This window comes from Lynx canadensis, chromosome F2 (assembly GCF_007474595.2).
Source record: "Lynx canadensis isolate LIC74 chromosome F2, mLynCan4.pri.v2, whole genome shotgun sequence".
NCBI classification, from domain to species: Eukaryota; Metazoa; Chordata; class Mammalia; order Carnivora; family Felidae; genus Lynx; species Lynx canadensis.
The window spans coordinates 4,650,978-4,667,618 of record NC_044320.2 but is presented as its reverse complement, the minus strand read 5'-3'; the positions used below and the strand labels follow the sequence as shown (position 1 = coordinate 4,667,618).

General features: G+C 54.6%; 1 protein-coding gene across 1 annotated transcript in view; it reads right to left on the bottom strand.

The window, feature by feature from the left end:
- Positions 1–1,327: 1,327 nt before the first annotated feature.
- Positions 1,328–16,641, bottom strand: part of COL22A1 (collagen type XXII alpha 1 chain) — a 232,479-nt gene continuing 217,165 nt past the window's right edge. Inside the window, exons 45-51 of the mRNA XM_030304529.1 lie at positions 15,988–16,023; positions 13,014–13,058; positions 10,478–10,657; positions 8,791–8,857; positions 6,299–6,481; positions 4,330–4,407; positions 1,328–2,483 (exon numbers count right to left, since the gene is read on the bottom strand). Of these exons, the coding sequence (XP_030160389.1) occupies positions 2,296–2,483; positions 4,330–4,407; positions 6,299–6,481; positions 8,791–8,857; positions 10,478–10,657; positions 13,014–13,058; positions 15,988–16,023 (777 nt within the window). The 3' untranslated portion in view covers positions 1,328–2,295. The remainder of the gene's footprint in view (positions 2,484–4,329; positions 4,408–6,298; positions 6,482–8,790; positions 8,858–10,477; positions 10,658–13,013; positions 13,059–15,987; positions 16,024–16,641) is intronic.

The following is a 16,641-nucleotide window of genomic DNA, read 5'->3' as shown; positions in this document are numbered from 1 at the left end:
GGGGAGCTGAATGTCCTAGAGATCCCTGGAAGAGGAAAGCTCAGGCCCTTCTCGCCATCCCCCTCGAGTGTCCTAGAACCCCAATGATCAGAGCAGCCTTTGGTCTTAACCAAGGTCATTCTCCCGTGGGAGAGAAAACCCTTCTTCTAGTTCCATTCTCAGGCATGGATGAAAGGTGTGAAATACAGGAGCAAAATGAAATGTGCAGAGAGAAAATGTGCGGGGCTTCAGATAATCGCATTCAACCGAGGCTCTGGGGCCTGCACACAGGTCCTCTCCATGCCTCAGGCTCTCTCTAAACGAGAGCATCATTTTTCAAACTGTAGGTCGCAGCCCATTGGTGAGTCATGACATCTAGTTAGTGGACTGTGAGGACCATTAAAAAAAATAAAATAAAATAGAAGAGTAAATGTTACGGGGCGTCGTGTGTGGTCACGATAAATGTCAAATCACCCAATGTTTCCTGTTCTGTATTTACATACGCACTCTCTGAGTCACAAAGAAACTGTACTTCTTGCTGTGGATCATGGTCAAAAACGTTTAAGTCGCTGGATGAGAGGATGTCTAAGGTTGCTGACATTGTCCCCTCCAGGCCTTGTGTCTTACTTACATGGCTGTCAGGATGAACCGAGCAGGTGAACGTGAAAATGGCTCAGGTAGGGGGTGTCTGTGTGCAGGGACAGGCACTGCACCCGGCTGCCCTTGGACCCCGCTCCCCATCCACCCCCAGACTCAGCACCAACCAACTGGACAAGGGCAGCTGCGGACCTTATTTTAAAATCAGTGCAATATACTTGTTCATGCATGGAACCTTCCAACTCCTCGGGTTCCCAAATCGGAAGCATGTGGCACAGAGGTGATAAAAAGGAAGTGCTTGACAAGCATATGTTAGTCTTCGAGTGGTGACTGCCTGGGTGATCGAATGGATGAATGGATGGGTCAATTAACCAATCGGTTAAGACATGAACTTGTGCTGGACGAGTAACTCTCAGGCCACGGTAAATCAGCTGGCCCCTGGAAGGGAAGGATGATGCCCCGAGTTTTGCTGAAACCAGCCTTCCCCCTGGCTGTGTCCCCTCCTCACTGTGACCCTGCAAGGATGGGCACATGGAAAAGGCTTCCGCCAAAATGGACAAAACAGAGCTGCCCCGATGGGGGGTATGACAGTGCATCTCCCCGGAGCTATCACGCACCCTCACCCACCCTCTTGTGCATCGGCAGGTGGCCTGGCCCCAGTCCCCCTGCCACCCCCCAGAACACAATGATTCATCTCAGGCCTTAAGGGGTTTGGTTCACAGGCAGGCGGACACCGGACATAAGAACAGAATTGTCATGCAGGGCCGAAGAGGAAACTCAGATTTATTGAGCACCTGTCAGGTACACACACACACACACACACGCACACACACACACAATGCGCTTTATTTCCGAGGCAGAACCCTGGAGGCACAGATGTCCCACCCCCGGCCAGCCCACCGTCCGGAAATCACGGCAGTGGCCACCGGACCCCCTTACTGTACAATCCAAGTGAGTGGAACCAACACTGAGGAGCTGGAAGGAGTCCCGTCCACGGCTTCACATCGGCTTTCCGGTCTTCGGCCCCCACACAGGATCCCAAGGAGCCTTTGCCAAGTCAAGTGCCGTGATTTTGCGTCCTCGAGCCTGAAGCAATGACGTGGCCGTGTCTGCTCCCTAAGGACCGAGCCTGTGCTCTCCAAGTGCACTTCCCCGCGGGAGGGGAGAACGTCCTTCGTGTCTGCACGCTCTTTCTCCTCCTGCTTCACGTGTCTCTCCTGGGCATGGCGGAGAATGGAAGCCCACTGCCGTAACTTTCCTAGTTTCCTTGTGAGGAAAGAGGTAAATCTGGCAAATGTCTGGTCAGGGTGTCATAGCACCAAGAGTCTCCTCAAGATGGGCAGGTCCACTCCAGACGGGGGCTGTCGGAAGAACCCAGAAACAACCCGCTGCCCCACAATCAAGTTCTCCCAGCTTCGGAGGAGAGGGGAAAACTCGTGGAGCATTATTACATGAAATAATAATAACAATAATAATAATAATAATAATAAACAATAATAATATTAATAATAATCTGACCGACCGGCAGCATCTCTTGGTTTTAATAATGTTGAGGTCTTTCAAGAAAATAAGACAAAACAAATGATAAAAGCAAGACAAAAAAAAGAAAAAGAAAAAAGAAAACACGTGACTGTAATGTTTCAAGACCTCTGGCTTCTTATCAGGCTTTGAGTTCAAGTTTCAGAAATTCAGTGCCACCTCCTGGCATTCCAGAATCTTCTAGGGGCCCTTCACATTCCCTGGCCGGGCAGCGAGGCTGGCGAAGTAGGCACACTGGGAGGGGTCACACTGGCCAGGGGGCCCCGGCGGGCCTGGGGGGCCAGGGTGTCCCGCTGGTCCCGTCTCCCCTTGAGGGCCGGGGGCCCCAGGGAGCCCATCTTTAGCATAGCCAGGTTCCCCGGGCTGACCTGGTCCAAGGAGAGAAAGAAACAGAAGGTGTTCAGGACCCTTCTGAGGCTCATGAGCCCTGCTCCCACTGCTTCCATTCAGTGTGAACCGAGGACAAGAAACATGCCCGGAGAAAATGCCCCATGGGCTGAGAAGTCGCCTGGGGTAGAGTAATCCATGTGACACCACAAAGCAGGGCCACCTGAATATGCAGGACAGGGGGTGGCTTTGTTTGGACTGGGGCAGCAATCAGGGTGCTGCTGGAGAGGAAGAGAAGGGTGGATGGGGGGCAGGGACAGGAGGCGGATGAGAAACACGGCTTTCTATGCTCTTGCGTGGTTCTAGGAGATGAATCCCAATTGTCATCCCTCCTAGTCAACCATCATCCCCAATTCCCAGTATCTATTACCCAGTATCCAACTTGTCCCAGATATCCTGCAGTTTCTGGGCTTTATCTGTAGGTTAAATGTGAGCTGCGTATTTGGACTATATTAACCTATTCTATAAGTCATGGTCCAAGAAAACATAAATAGGATGCAGCTAACTGACAGCTCAAAACTTAGGCTCAGAAATATTACCTATGGCACAAGTTCTATTCTTCTGTGCGTTAAGCATTATAATTTCACAAATAATCAGCCTATCTCCCTTTTTGCTTTGGCCACTGGGAAGCTCACTGCTAAGTGTTATAGCTAATCCTATTACCTCCTAAGTCATCATGTTAGAAAACCTGAGTCTTCCTATAAAAGAGACAAAAAGTAGATTTTCCCCTTAAATAGATCTTTAGACATTTCATGATCTCCAAAATTCATGAATGCCTTGGGAGTAGGTATTTAGTCTATAGCCCTGCCTAGACCAAGTCTGAGACCAGCAGTGTCATTAATGCCTTCAGCCAGGACCACTTCAGTATAGTCATTATCTCAACCTCAGGCTGGTACAATTATTTCCCCTTTCTAAATGGTCTCTGTTCTGCCTTTTGATCTTTATTTGGAATTGCCTTATTTAAAAACTATTCTTAATATTATAAGCGATTGGAAAGTAGGCAAGCTGTCAACAATTAAGGCTGATGATGTATTTTCAGTTGTCTTCTCTAATGACAGTGGCAACACATGTCCAGTGCAGGAAATTCGGAAAATCGAGAAGACCTAAATACTAAATACGAAAATTAAAATGACCTGTGGGCCTCATATTCAGAAATGGCCTCGGGTGAGCATGTAAACTAGATGTGAATAAAAAAGGGAACTTGGGCGAGGTGGATTTCGGCATGAATTCAGTCTCATTTCTGCCACCTTCTACTGATACCTCTCATCTTGGGCCACGACGCTGCCGTGCGGCAAAGATCTCCCCACGCGGCCACTGAGCGGGACGGCCGAGCTGTCCAGGTTGTAAAACGGCAAGCCCCGTGTCCCAGGAAGGCAGACCCCCCGGCAAGCCGGGCCTGCTGCCCAACCTGCCGGTTGGCCCCAAAATGCATGCTGAGAATTGGTAACGGGGTGGCAACACGTGCCAGCGAGTTTAGAAAATGCTGCCGTGAGCAAAATTAACATCATGTGTTCACAGTGAGGCAGCAGGAGGAGTTCACGCGCACTGGGAGGGATTAAGGGGGCACGCGGTTCCCGGTGCTGCCCGGGCTTTTGTAACCCCAACTCCGTTTTCTCCAGGGTCGTTTCATACGATAAGCCTCAAAAACTCATGGGATATACTACAGGTTTTTCATTAAGAAGCTGGGCTTTTAGAAAGATCTCACAAAAACAAATCAGCGTTCCTGTCCCCTCTCTGTTGAACCCGGCCTCTCTCTGCAGACGTCCCTGGGGAGCCGGGGCGTCTCCCTCCATGCCCTCCACCCCGGACTCCGGGCGCCCTCCCTACCTGGGATGCCTGGCGGCCCCATCTCCCCTCGGAGGCCAACTCCAGGTGCACCCGGGTCTCCTTTGGCTCCTCGCTCACCTGTGGGAGGAACACACGCCTTAGGTGGTGGAGACCCGTGACGAGGGCACAGGCAGGGAGCCGCACCGTGCAGCGGGTGCGGGGCCAGCCCACGGCCGCTGCAGCCTTCCGCCCCAACCCCCTTCACTCTCACGCGCCCCACACTTGGGACTCCAAACTCCCCCACACTCATTCACATACACTCACTTTCGAATGCACCCTCAGCTACACATAAACATGTGTTCACGCACATAACTGCCCAATTACGTACACACGTAGGCGCATTTGCGCATATTGTAGCAAATATATACGTACATTCGTATACACATAAGGACTCACTCAAACACCAGCACCCGGATGTACACAGCCACACGCCCTATATATACACGGGTCCATGCGGCCGCACGTCCTCTCCTGTATATACACACAGGTCCATGCGGCCACACGCCCTCTCTGTATATACACGCCCACTGGGGCCCCTGCGCGCATCCCTCTCTATGCAGGCACACGTCCACCTACATCCACTTGAAAATGCCTGCCCTACCTTGTGTTGTAACAGCGTTTCACCTGAACCTGTAGGAACTGGGTGATAACAGTAAACAAACCCAATACTCTGGACCCTACAGGCATTTGCTAACACAGATCTACCCTCGCGAAGCTTGAAATCCAGTAAAAGATGAAACAGGGCACAGAGAACATTCTAAAGGAAGCAGAATGTGTTAAGGACCATCATAGCAATTTACAAGCACAACAGAAGTTCAGAAGAGGGAGGGTCCCTTCCCCCTGGGAGGAAACTCAAGATTGTATTTGAGTTAATACTGTACAGATTTGATTACACGCTCTCAACTTTTTTTTTCATCATTCATTTTTTTTTTTGCTGTGTTGTTTCCAGAAATGTCTTTATGCAACATATTTTCTTTTGCAAACTAAAAATATTTTGCTAGTTCATGGAGACTTTATTCCGTTCTTATTTATTGTTGTAATTTACCACATTTGGTCTGTCTTCTGTCAGAGTCTGATGCTTTCCATGCTATATGCTTTCTTGTTGACTTTATCTCATGTATTTTGTTTTATGAACCCAAAGAGATAGGACTTGAACACAAATTTAACAAAAAGACTTTTCAGTAGGAGAAACATCGCAGGGAATGAACGAATGAATGAATGAATGAATGAACGAACGAATGGAGAATTAGTAAGGAGCTGGCAGGTGGAAAGAGGAGGATGTTAGGGGCATCCATGTCGCTATACCCCAAGTGGCAACTGAAATCCTGTGCTTTTTGCACCCCCCGCCCACCCCTCCCCCACCTCGTGCTCACCCCTCCCCAGAGAGCAGTGAATCATCAGGTTGATGGGCTGGCTTTGGTTCTCTCTCTTGCTTTCCCACCTGCCTGCCTGCAAAGAGAGTGCGTTCCAGCTGGCTTGCCCCCATGCACTAAGGGGGACAGGTGCCACCCCCTGGAGGAGAGACCTGCTGTTGTCCAGAGGGCCCATGCCCAGATGAGATTTCTGTCTGAGAGCAGGAGAGGTAGCAGCCTTTTAAGCCACAGCTCCAAGCCACTTTGTTCAATTCTAAAGCTGGCGTCCAATGCCCCATGTGCCTGGAGACTGCAGTTCTCACCTCAGTTAGCTCTACCCTGGGAGGGGGCAAGAGGGCATTTTGCAATACCCCCTGCAGCTAGAGCAGGGGAGAAGGAGACAACAAGGCAGTTGGGAGGGAGCCGGTTCGATCTTCCTGGCGGGAGCATAATCTTCCAAAAATGTCAAGTATGAAAATATTACGTGATGCCCAAACCCAGGGTGTTACCGAGCTGCAGGGGGAGGAGAGGGGATAGATTAAGCACATTTGGCCGGAGTGCGGTTCCTGCCCAGCCCTCCTCCGCGTGAAGCACGGCTCCTCAGGGTCCCCACTCACCTTTGGGACCTATTGGTCCAGACGGCCCTTCCAGACCCCCCTGCCCGGGCCGCCCTGGCTCGCCCATGGGGCCGGCCCTTCCTGGAAGCCCATCTTTTCCTGGGGGCCCCGGGGGCCCAGGTCTGCCTTGCGATGACTTCATCTGTGCCGGCGGCCTCTGGGCCAGGAGGTAGGCAAGTTTGGCTGCAGAGGAGGGAGAACAGAGGTGTTCAGGACGGAGGGTGATGGACAGAACATGAACTGGCAATTCACCATGAAGTTCAGAACCAAGGAGACCGCGCAGGAGGCCAACAACATAAGCCAGCGCACAGCAGTGCAGCCAACGCGGGCTCTGGGCCTCAGCCAAGCTACCTGACCTCTCTGAGCCTGCTCGTCCTTGTCAGGAAAATGGAGGCAATGAAGTAACACCTACCCCACCAGCTGGGTGTGAGGATGGGGACAAGATGTAAGGCATTAAGACTGTGCTCCGGGGACGCTGGTGTCTCCGAACAGGGCGGGACTGCCAGTGGTGACAGTCCCCACAGCAGGTGGAGTTGTAATAATTGCCAGCTGGGGAAATGGAGGCTGGCGGTGGGACTCAAGTGGCTCACACAAAGCCACTTAAGCGATTTAGTGACTTATCCAAGTAAATTTCTCATCGATAAACTGAAGGGCTGGATGTGATGTTGTCTAGGATCCTTACATGTTTAAAATGTTAAGATTACAGAATTGGTTAAAAAAAAAAAAAAAACCCCAGAGGGGAGCGCCTGGGTAGCTCAGTTGGTTAAGTGTCCAACTTCCGCTCAGGTCATGATCTCGTGCTCTGTGAGTTTGAGCCCCACGTCAGGTTCTGTGCTTAGAGCTCAGAGACCGGAGCCTGCTTCGGATTCTGTGTCTTCCTTTCTCTCTGCCCCTCCCCTGCTCATGCTCTGTCTCTCAAAAATGAATAATGTTAGAAACAAAGCAAAAACAAAACCAGAGGTCTAACGGCTTTCCACTGCAGTGGGGACACAGTGCCCATCTGATGGCCACTGAGAGAGTCAAACATGGTCAGGCCTGAGCCCTTCTTCTTGCAGGTGGGTGACAGAACCCAGAGAGGCTGGGGGGGGGGTCACCCGAGCCCCCGGCATCTGAGTGGTAAAACCAGGGCAGAATCGGGGTCTTCTGAGAGCCCTGGGACCATCTTCCCACAGCACACGAGGTGGCAGGTGGGGTACGGTCTGGTCTGAGACCCGAGCAAACGGGCTTAACTTCTCTGAGCCTTGATCTCCTCATCCTTAAAGTGGACTTGATGCTTCCTCTTCCAAAGGCTGTTTGGAAGAAAGGACTCTGCCCAGGAGATGCTCCATCTGAACTTTTCCCAAATAGGTCTTGTCTCTGTTCTTGGGCTGGAAACTCCCCAAGGGCAGAGGCCAGTTCTGCCACTGGTAAATCTAACACCCAGAAAGCAGAGCTCAGAGACGCCCACATAGGAGACCTCAGGATGTGACCCGCCCAGTGGCATCCACCATCCCAGCCTTGGGTTGCCTTCCTTTCTGGAACCCACGGCCCCACCCAAACCCCCGTCCCCTGCCATCTGCCCCAGGTAATCGTGTTTGGCTCCCCTGCGTGTGGAGAGGGACCATGCTCGCCTGGACACTCTGTGTCCTGGGATGGGCAGCATCTCGTCCAACGCCCTGTCCCCACACCCAACTCAGAGTCTGACATATGCTGGGCGCAAGTAACTCTCTGACACACGAGCGTGTGAATGAATACGCCTTCCTGTTTCATCCATCTGGGTCTGGGAAGAGTTATAGATGTCTGACCTTCCCTATCATAGGTTGTCAACGACTTTCCTCTCCTAACAGCTTCCAGGACAGAGGGAAGTGGGAGAAGGTGGTGCTTAAGAGAAGGGATTTTGCAGCAAAGGCTGCCTGCACAGCTCAGACGTTTACCAGATGTTCCGCTTCCGGTAAGTTACTCAGCATCTCCGCTCCTAACGATCAAACAAGCTTCCTGACCTTTGGGAGGCTTCCGTGAGTTACCCTGTGAGTGCTTAGGACACCACCTGACCTACGGCAGGCCCCGCAGGCCGGCATTACTACTACTAGCTTCCGACCTTGCTCCCTCCCGGAGCACCTGCTGTGTGCCGGGCTCATGCAAGACTGGGATTTCACAATAAGTCCACTACAGTAGGATTAAAAGGAATCTAGTGACTTGAAAGCACCGTGTGTCCCTGCTCCTCTCGGGACCGGACGCACAGGATGTATGGCCAACGGTGGTAGAGATGGTTCTGTGTATGGTGAGCTTCCCTCATGAGAGGCGTTAAAGCGAGGTAAAGACAGGCTCCGAGAGGGGTCTGTGGGTCTAGGGCCCGCACGGTGTTCCTCTGGTTTCTGCATGGTTTCTACATGTGAGCTGCTCTCCTAGAGCCTTTTCCAAACCGGGTTGCAGAGGTCCTGAAGGGTGAAGGAGGGACTGTTTCCCGGACCCTCAAGAGGCCTTTACGTGGCCAGCCGTGGTCAGCTACTCACTTTCCAGCTGTTTCTCAAGCTCTTCTTGGATGAGCCGCCGCAGGGTGTCCATGGAGGGAGACTCCCCCTGGAAGGGACGGGAGGTGGGGTTACTTACCTTCCCCGTGAACTCCTGCCACCCAGACCCCTGGTGGCTCCGGAATCCAGGAGGCACAGACAACGCATAGCACGTTTTCCTGGTCCAACGCTTATTACTCCCAGAACTGGCTCCCTTTCCCTTGGCCACGCAGGCGGCCTCCTCCCATCTTATACAGTCACCCGAGGCCTCTGCTGGCACTCTCTCTCTCTGTCCTTCCCGCTCCTTATCTGGAACGTCTTCTGCAGAAGTCATCTCGCCAGCACCAGACCTGAGAGGTTCTGGCCCCAAATCTCTCCCTGCCAAAGTCCCGTCTACTTCCAGACCAGCCCACGGGCTGCCTCCCTCATGGATTCATATTCGATTTCCCTCACCAGCTGCCTGGCCACTCTTGGGTCTGGTTTTCCTTGCTCTGTTCACCTTGGCCCTACCCACGTGCCTGACAATCCTGATTTGGGTTCAAAGAAGCTGAGTCTATGGGCCAGGGGAGCAGAGCACACCCTGGGCTCACAGGGTGACGTGTGATTCTTAGAGGAATCTGTAAGAGCAGTCCTCACACCATGCCCGCTGGATCAGGGCAGTGTCCGCCCTCGGGGCGAGGGTCTCCCTGCACTCGTATCTGCAGCCCCAGCACCTGGCATGGAGGTGCCCAGTGGGACCATGACCTGGATTCCACTTCATTATTCTCGGTGTTCTTTCCCGGTCAATCTTATATGCCGGTCCCAGGACCTCCATTGCTACGCAGGGCAGCAGGACCAGGAGTATTCAGCAAGGGCTTTGGAAGCTTCCCCCCACCGCCCCCCGTGCCCTGCAGTCCCCCTCCTGGACTTGACTGAGAGCCCAGCTTCTGGCTGCCCCAGACCACCGGGAAGTGACAGAGCCATAGAGGGTCAGAGCTGGCAGGGACACCGGAGGTCACCTGAGCCTGTGCTCTGAGGACAGGAGGGCCCCCAGGGGACCACAGGGCTGCAGAGGGGGGAAGGTGAGGTCACCTCGACCAGGAACCCACCTCCCCCCACAACCACTTACACCAGGGTAGCTCTGCTTTTTTTTCTCTGTAGCCCATGTGTGCTCATGGTACAGGTTTGTGTAAAACGAGAGTTCTGCCACTAGAATAAAACGTGTTTCAAGAAAAAACACGGCTCTAAATAAGCCTGTCCTTTCATGTTTGGGAAAAGTAAGACCCAGAAGGGAAGTGAATGCCCCAGATAGGGAGAAAAGAGGAATGACAGACCCAGGCATCGGCCGGATCGGCAAGCCCTCCGCATCCCATGGGGGATGCTCATATGGCTAAGAGCTGGTGCGCTTTTTAGTCGACTTTTACACTGGGTCCCGGGGAAGACTGGTGCCGGAGCCTGAAGAAGTCAGGCCTGAGGACTCACTGCATGGAGCAGAGGGTGGAGGAGGAGAGGGACTATACTCTCCAGCACTCCCTGCACTGTGCACACTATCTCACCTAGTCATCACAACAAACCAGTCGGGAGACCGTCTCCTTCCCACCTTGGGCAGGGACGGGCAGGCCCAGATGGGGGGGATCCAGAACCCGGTCCCTCTGATGGTCACACACCTCACCAGCATCTCCCAAGTGTAAGGCAACATCAGCATCCTTACCCTCAGTCCCGGAAATCCTGGCTGTCCCGGAGGCCCCGGGGGCCCGGCCAGTCCATTCTCCCCAGGTGGTCCTTGGGGGCCCATCAGGCCTGTGTGGCCTTTGTGACCGGGGATTCCAGGGTCCCCAGGCTGGCCCTTCCCACCAGGGGGTCCTTTGTCACCTTTGTTCCCGGGGTCTCCCTAGAGGGAAGAAGCACGTCAGTGAGCAGAGGACTGACAGGGATACCCAGCACAGACAGGTGTGTGCAGCCGCAGGGGGCCCCCTCATCCCCCGTCCTGGGGCGCTGGATGGGAGACCCCAGTCCTTGCACGCCTGTGTCTCAGGTAAGGACACGGTAAGGACAAGGGCTCCAGAGACAAAGCCACCTGTCTCAGTCACACAGGTAGTCTGCAGAGGACAAGAGGAGAGATCTGATTTCCAATCACAGTGCGTGTGGTTCCATCTGCCTGTTGAGCCTGACTCCCGGGGGTGCGGGCCACTTCCGCTGGTCTGCTGTCAGCCGCACAGACACAGCTACTCTTTAGACGGAGGAGCCCCACTTGCAGGTGACTTCCTGCTATTCTCAGTTTTGCTGGGCCCACATGGGATGACACTGACCGGGACGCTCTGCTCCCCATCCCTGACCCAGACTTCGAAGCCCTGGATCGGTGATTTGGGAGCCATGGCGACCACGGGACCATCCAGTCCTCTGCCCAATGTGCAAGTGTGGGTCTGACCAGCAAGTCCCGCGTGTTGGTGTGTCTGAAAATAGGCGGCCACTTCGACGAGCTCAGGGTTTACCAGGACTCCACTGCTGCAGGAAGCAACACAGGGAAAGAGGGGGAGCAAGATGGTAGCTGGAAATGGGACGTGGCCATGGACGTGGCCCAGAGCCAAGGAAAAGCAGACTACAGGTACAAAACTATCTCCAACACGGATGCTCCAATGAGAAACAAAAGAGCCAAATGATGGACAAAGTCTGATGTGTTCCAGGGGGTTAACAAAAGGCAGATGCGTATTTATCACACACACACCCACAGGGCTGGAACATGAAAGAAAATGTCCAGTGATGGACCCTGGGAAAGGGGACGGGGGCCATAAAGGACACTGCTTTTCACTGCAGCCACGTTTTTGCAATTTGCAATTTGCAATGGTTAACTATATGTCCCTAAAGCTTTTTCAACAGTAACGCAAAGAACGGTGAATTTCAAATTAATTCAGCCAAATCCCAGGGGCAGGTCTGACTTAAGGGCATGATGCATTTCATGGGGACGTTGTCGGGTTGGCGATCAGGGGTCAGTGAGAGAGTCCCAGGGCTTCGTGCACCTGAATGCCAAGGCCGTATCCCAGCTGCGGTACAGCATTTCCTATTCATTAAATGTCTCAATATCACTTTGCAGGGGGAGGACTCGTCCCAGATTTCAAACGTTCCCAGGAGGGCAAAGGATTGGCAATGTTCCACTAAACCACTTAACAGGGAGAAGGCAATTCTCCATTTATTGATTAGGTATCAGAGAAGAGATTTGCGGTCTGAACTCCCTGGCTGCCAGCCAAATCTCAGGCCACCCCTGGCAGCCTTAGGTCCCGGGGACACTTGTATGACACTGGCATGGGGGACTGTCAATGCCTCCTCAGCCACAGCCGCGTTCCCTGGTCCCATCCTTAGGAACCAACAGCCATAGCACAGAGGAATCCAGTCGCTCGGAAGGAAGGAGGGAGAGAGATCCAGCAGGGGTTCAATCTCTGACATTCTCAGCTGCTATCGTTCTGTCTCCCCCAGCCTACAGGAGAAACCCAACTCCTCACCTATCCAAACTGCAAAGAAAGCAGTGATAAATTCTCTGCAGGACCATGGAAAACAAGCCGGGGGTGGGGTGTGGGGTGTGGGCTGCAACATCCACATCGTGCAACAGTGTGACAGTGCGACTGCTGACCAAATGGAGGGCTGTGGGCAAATGAGATGTTTGATTCCTCTAAAGAGGACAGAAGTTGTCATGAGTACGAAAACACCTCCTTCCCACACTGGCATTTCTGGTGAAAAAAAAAAAAAAACCCAAACAACAACAACAACAACAACAAAAACCCACAACCAAACCCAAAAAAACTTCCCCTGTGGTTTTTTGGAGGAATGAAATGGAAAGAGAGGCTTTGTGAGGGTAGCACCAAGGCGACTCATTATGGGAAAATCTGTTCCCTTGTCACCTCCAGTGACAAATCTGGCTCCTGGAAAATTGGCACTTTGGGAGCTGAGCACGTCATGCACACAGGCTCTCGTCCGGGGTGAGAGGGAAATCTGTCAAAGTCTCAGAACACTTGCGTTTGAATTTGTAATTGTGATGATTTTACTCCTTAAAATAACATCCAAAAAAAAAAAAAAAAAAAGGAAAGGAAAAATAACAACATTCACTACAACAATCTCTTTGTGGGCCAGGGATTTTCCAGGGGGCAGCGGGCCGGCAAGCTCTCCAGGCTTGGCTGTTGTTGGCTGACCACCTTGGACAAGGTCCCCGCGCCCCCTTGCAAAGGTCACATTCAGTAACTACCTCCCTCACTTACCCTTTCTCCTTTGGGTCCTGGCTCTCCGGGCTTCCCGGGGGTGCCCTGCAATGAGTCCAAAGGACGAGGGTCACTTAATCAGGGCCACCCACTGGCAACCCTGTGCCGAGCACAAGGGGTGCCAGGGAAGCCAGCAGTCCCCCCCCCCCCCCCAAGAGCCCCTCTCTGTCCGGACTTTGTAGGCATAACTTCCTTCCCTCCTCTGCTCCTGCCGAGACCCACGAGGCACCGACAGCACCAGCCCCTGCCCGGCGCCTTTAGGATTCCTCCTCTGCCCTTTTCTGGGACAGACCCTCTCACCAAACACGCCCAGGAGGCCCTGCAGGACGTGGGCTTCCGTAAGTGCTCACTGCCCCTGTGGCCGGGCTGCCCTGCCTCCCGCTGATCCAAAGAACTTCTGTGACTGCCCACCGCAGGGAGCATGTGGTCCCGCTGCCTCCTGGCCCCTGCAGCCCATCTTCCTGCTGCCTGCAGCACACCCCCTCTGCCATGCACACAAGGTCTGTGCCCCCTCCCCCCCATTTATATGCTGAAGCCATAATCCCCAGTGTGAGGATTAGCAGGCGGGGCCTCCGCGAGCTATTTAGGTTTAGATAAGGTCGTGAGGGTGGCCCCATGATGGAAATGGGGAAATGGGCACAGGGACCAGGTAGCCAGCTGGTGTAATTAGGGAAGGGTGGAACAGAATCTGCCAACAACCCCGATCCTGGACTTCCCGGCCACCAGAACCACGAGAAATGTCTTTCTCAGCCACTCAGTCCAGGGTAATGGTGTGGTGGCCAAGCTGACTAATCACTGTCCCTTTTTCTAGGATAGATCCCACGTGGCCTTCAGGCCTCCCCTCCAAGAAGCCCTCCCTGACCGCCCAGCACTTAGGTAGGGACCCCACACCCCTCCGGGAGGGCAGTCACTTTGGGGCCGGTGGTGGGGTACACAGCCTTGTGGTCCTCACCGCTAGGACACTCCCTCCTTGCTTCTGCGACCCTCTGCGGCTGGGATCTCTCTCTACCCCACTTTGCCCCCAGCCCCTCAGCCGCCTCCCTTGCAAAGCCCTCCGGCCAGTGTCCGCCCGCATGCATGGGTTCCCTTGTCACCAGCTGACGCTTCACTGCCACTGTCCCCACATGAGGTGACAGGGGGCGTTCCCCTGGGACCACAAGCACTTGGAAGGCAGGTCCTGTGCTTATCCACCTCCGGACTCCACCGTGTCCCTCCAAACCCTGCTGTGCACTCCGTTCAAGAATACAAACTCCAGGGCTTGAAGCAGGGGGCAGTCGGCCCGGGGCTCATGCCCTGTCTCCTGCTGCAGGGACAGAAGGGGTCTGCAGAGAAGGAAGGAAGTAGAACAAATACTCCGCAGCTCCTCTGAGATGGGGTCACACCTGTCACGTCAGCCCCGGCACGCGGGTGCACCTGTAGCCCTCGACTTGTGCAGAGAGAAGAGCAAGTCACAGCCCTGTTCTCACGGGGCTCGCGGCTCAGCTGACAGCCAGATGGGGGCACAGCTTACACACAGGGCAGACCCATTTATTTCTCTAATAAAAATACGAAAAGATGCTTCAGGAACCCCGGGAGAAGTGCATGACTGTGTGTTGGGAGGCTTGGCGCCTTGAAGGACACATAAAACCTAACAAGCAGAGGTATAGGGACGGGCCCTGTAGGTGGAGGGAGGAGTGAAGACCAAGCCTTGGAGACAGGACTGGGGCCGTGGCGTGCACGGGGCACAGAAGGCAGGAGCTCACACTGGAGAGAGCGTGGGGTCGGCTCAGGGCAGAACTCAGGGCCTGCTCAGAGGCCGGACTCATTCCCATAGGCAACAGGGAGCCAGAGAGAGTCACGGAGCAGCTCTGAAGTGCGAGCTGGGGCCGTTTCCCCTGCGCTCGATCTAGGCAGCAGGAAGAAACAGGGATCGGAGAGCAAGCACTATGCCCATGAGCGGACAGCACGGCTCGGGCGGAGGCAGAGGCTGCGACACACTAAGCCGTTCGATCTGGCTCCAAGGAAGCCGCCTGCCTCCCTCCCTGAGCTAGGAGAGTAACCCTCAGGCTCAGAGTGAACATGGCTGTCCCCCACGCAGGGCGTGCGCGGGCTGGGAAATGGACACGCCAGCAGCTGCAGAAACTCCTTTCTCTGTGTTCCCTCCGTCTTCGGTTCCTCATCACGTATTTTTGCCACCTGCTCTTCGCCGGGCTCCTGGGCCAACAGAGCAGGGTGCTAGGACACAGCACAGTGGGGTGTCACTGTGTCCCAGTGGCCGAGGAAAAGTCCACACAGGCAACGTTTCGGCACAGACCTCAGGCTCATCAAGACCAGGCATGCAAAGGAGTGGGAGAGTGAGGAGGGGCGTGGTAAGGGCTTCTGGAAAAGGGCCTCGGTGTGCATGAGAGCCCTTGGCAGGTTTGAGGGGCTGAAGGGCAGAGCTCCTGGGGGTCAGACTCAGAGGGGAGCTGGTGGAGCCAGGCCACCTAGCTTCCAGCAAGGGCAGGGAGGGCAGAGCGGAGGCCAGCCTGGGAGGCGACATGGTCCTGTGTGTGCTCTGCAAAGGGGCTGCGGGCGGGAGGGGGCTGTGGGGGCGGGGAGGGCAAAGGCTGGACACGGGGGGGGGGGGGGCCGGTGGGTGGTCACTGCGATCGTCCAGGCAGGAGATGGTGGCAGCCTGGACTGGAGTCCTCGCAGAAGCCATGGGGAGAACCGGACAGAGCGGTGGCATTTCGAACTTGCAACCGATAGGATTTACTGACACTGGACACAGAGACGTGTAAGCGAAAGAGGCACCCCGGACCGGCTGCCGAATGGGTGGGTCCCCGTGCACAACGAGATAGGATGTACACAGCGACAGCGGGGCGCTGAAGTGAGCGCGGGACCCAGCCGGGCGCCACGAGCCTATGTGTGTCACTGCCCACGAAGCCGCAGCCGCTCCAGCGTCCCCCACAGGGAAGTGCGGCCAAGGGGAGGCGGCGCACTCAATACTTGCCTCCTTGCCTGGGATGCCCTTCTCTCCTGGCTCCCCCTACGAGACAGAACAAGGTATCAGCAGGCTCTGCAGCGTCAGCACGTTGTCTGCAAAGCAGACATTTTCACCCAAGTCACGTTCCAGCGAAGGCAGCCATCAATGGTCCAGCCGACCAAGGACACCTCTGATAGGGTGTTCTGTAGTCAGCGAGGGCGGGAGGAGGCACAAACCGCCCCAGAGTGGCAAGGGGAGCCACCGGTTCTGGGCTCCCCGTCAACGGGATGGCTGGGACTCCACCAGGAGGGCGTCCGGGATACGGGTTTTACAGAGTGTCCAGCTGTGGTAGGGGATCCTCCTGAGAAGTGGGCTCAGAGTGTAAAATAAGCCACCAGACACACACTGGGCTCTAGAGCGAGCAGTCCGGGTTCCGATCCTGGCTGCTCCACATAACCGGCCTTGTGAGCTTGGACAATCTCCTTACAATTTTCTCGACTTCTCTGTGCCTCAGTTTCTCCATCTGCACAGTGGGAGCAGAGGCCGTACCTTGCCAAAACGTACTCTGCTATCATCGTGACTTGAAAGAACCAGGGTTGCAAGTCTAGAAGAATGGGTGCCTGGCAGCGACATGGCTCCCAGGGGGTCAGGAAGGGGATCGGGGAGGCAGCTTGGACCATT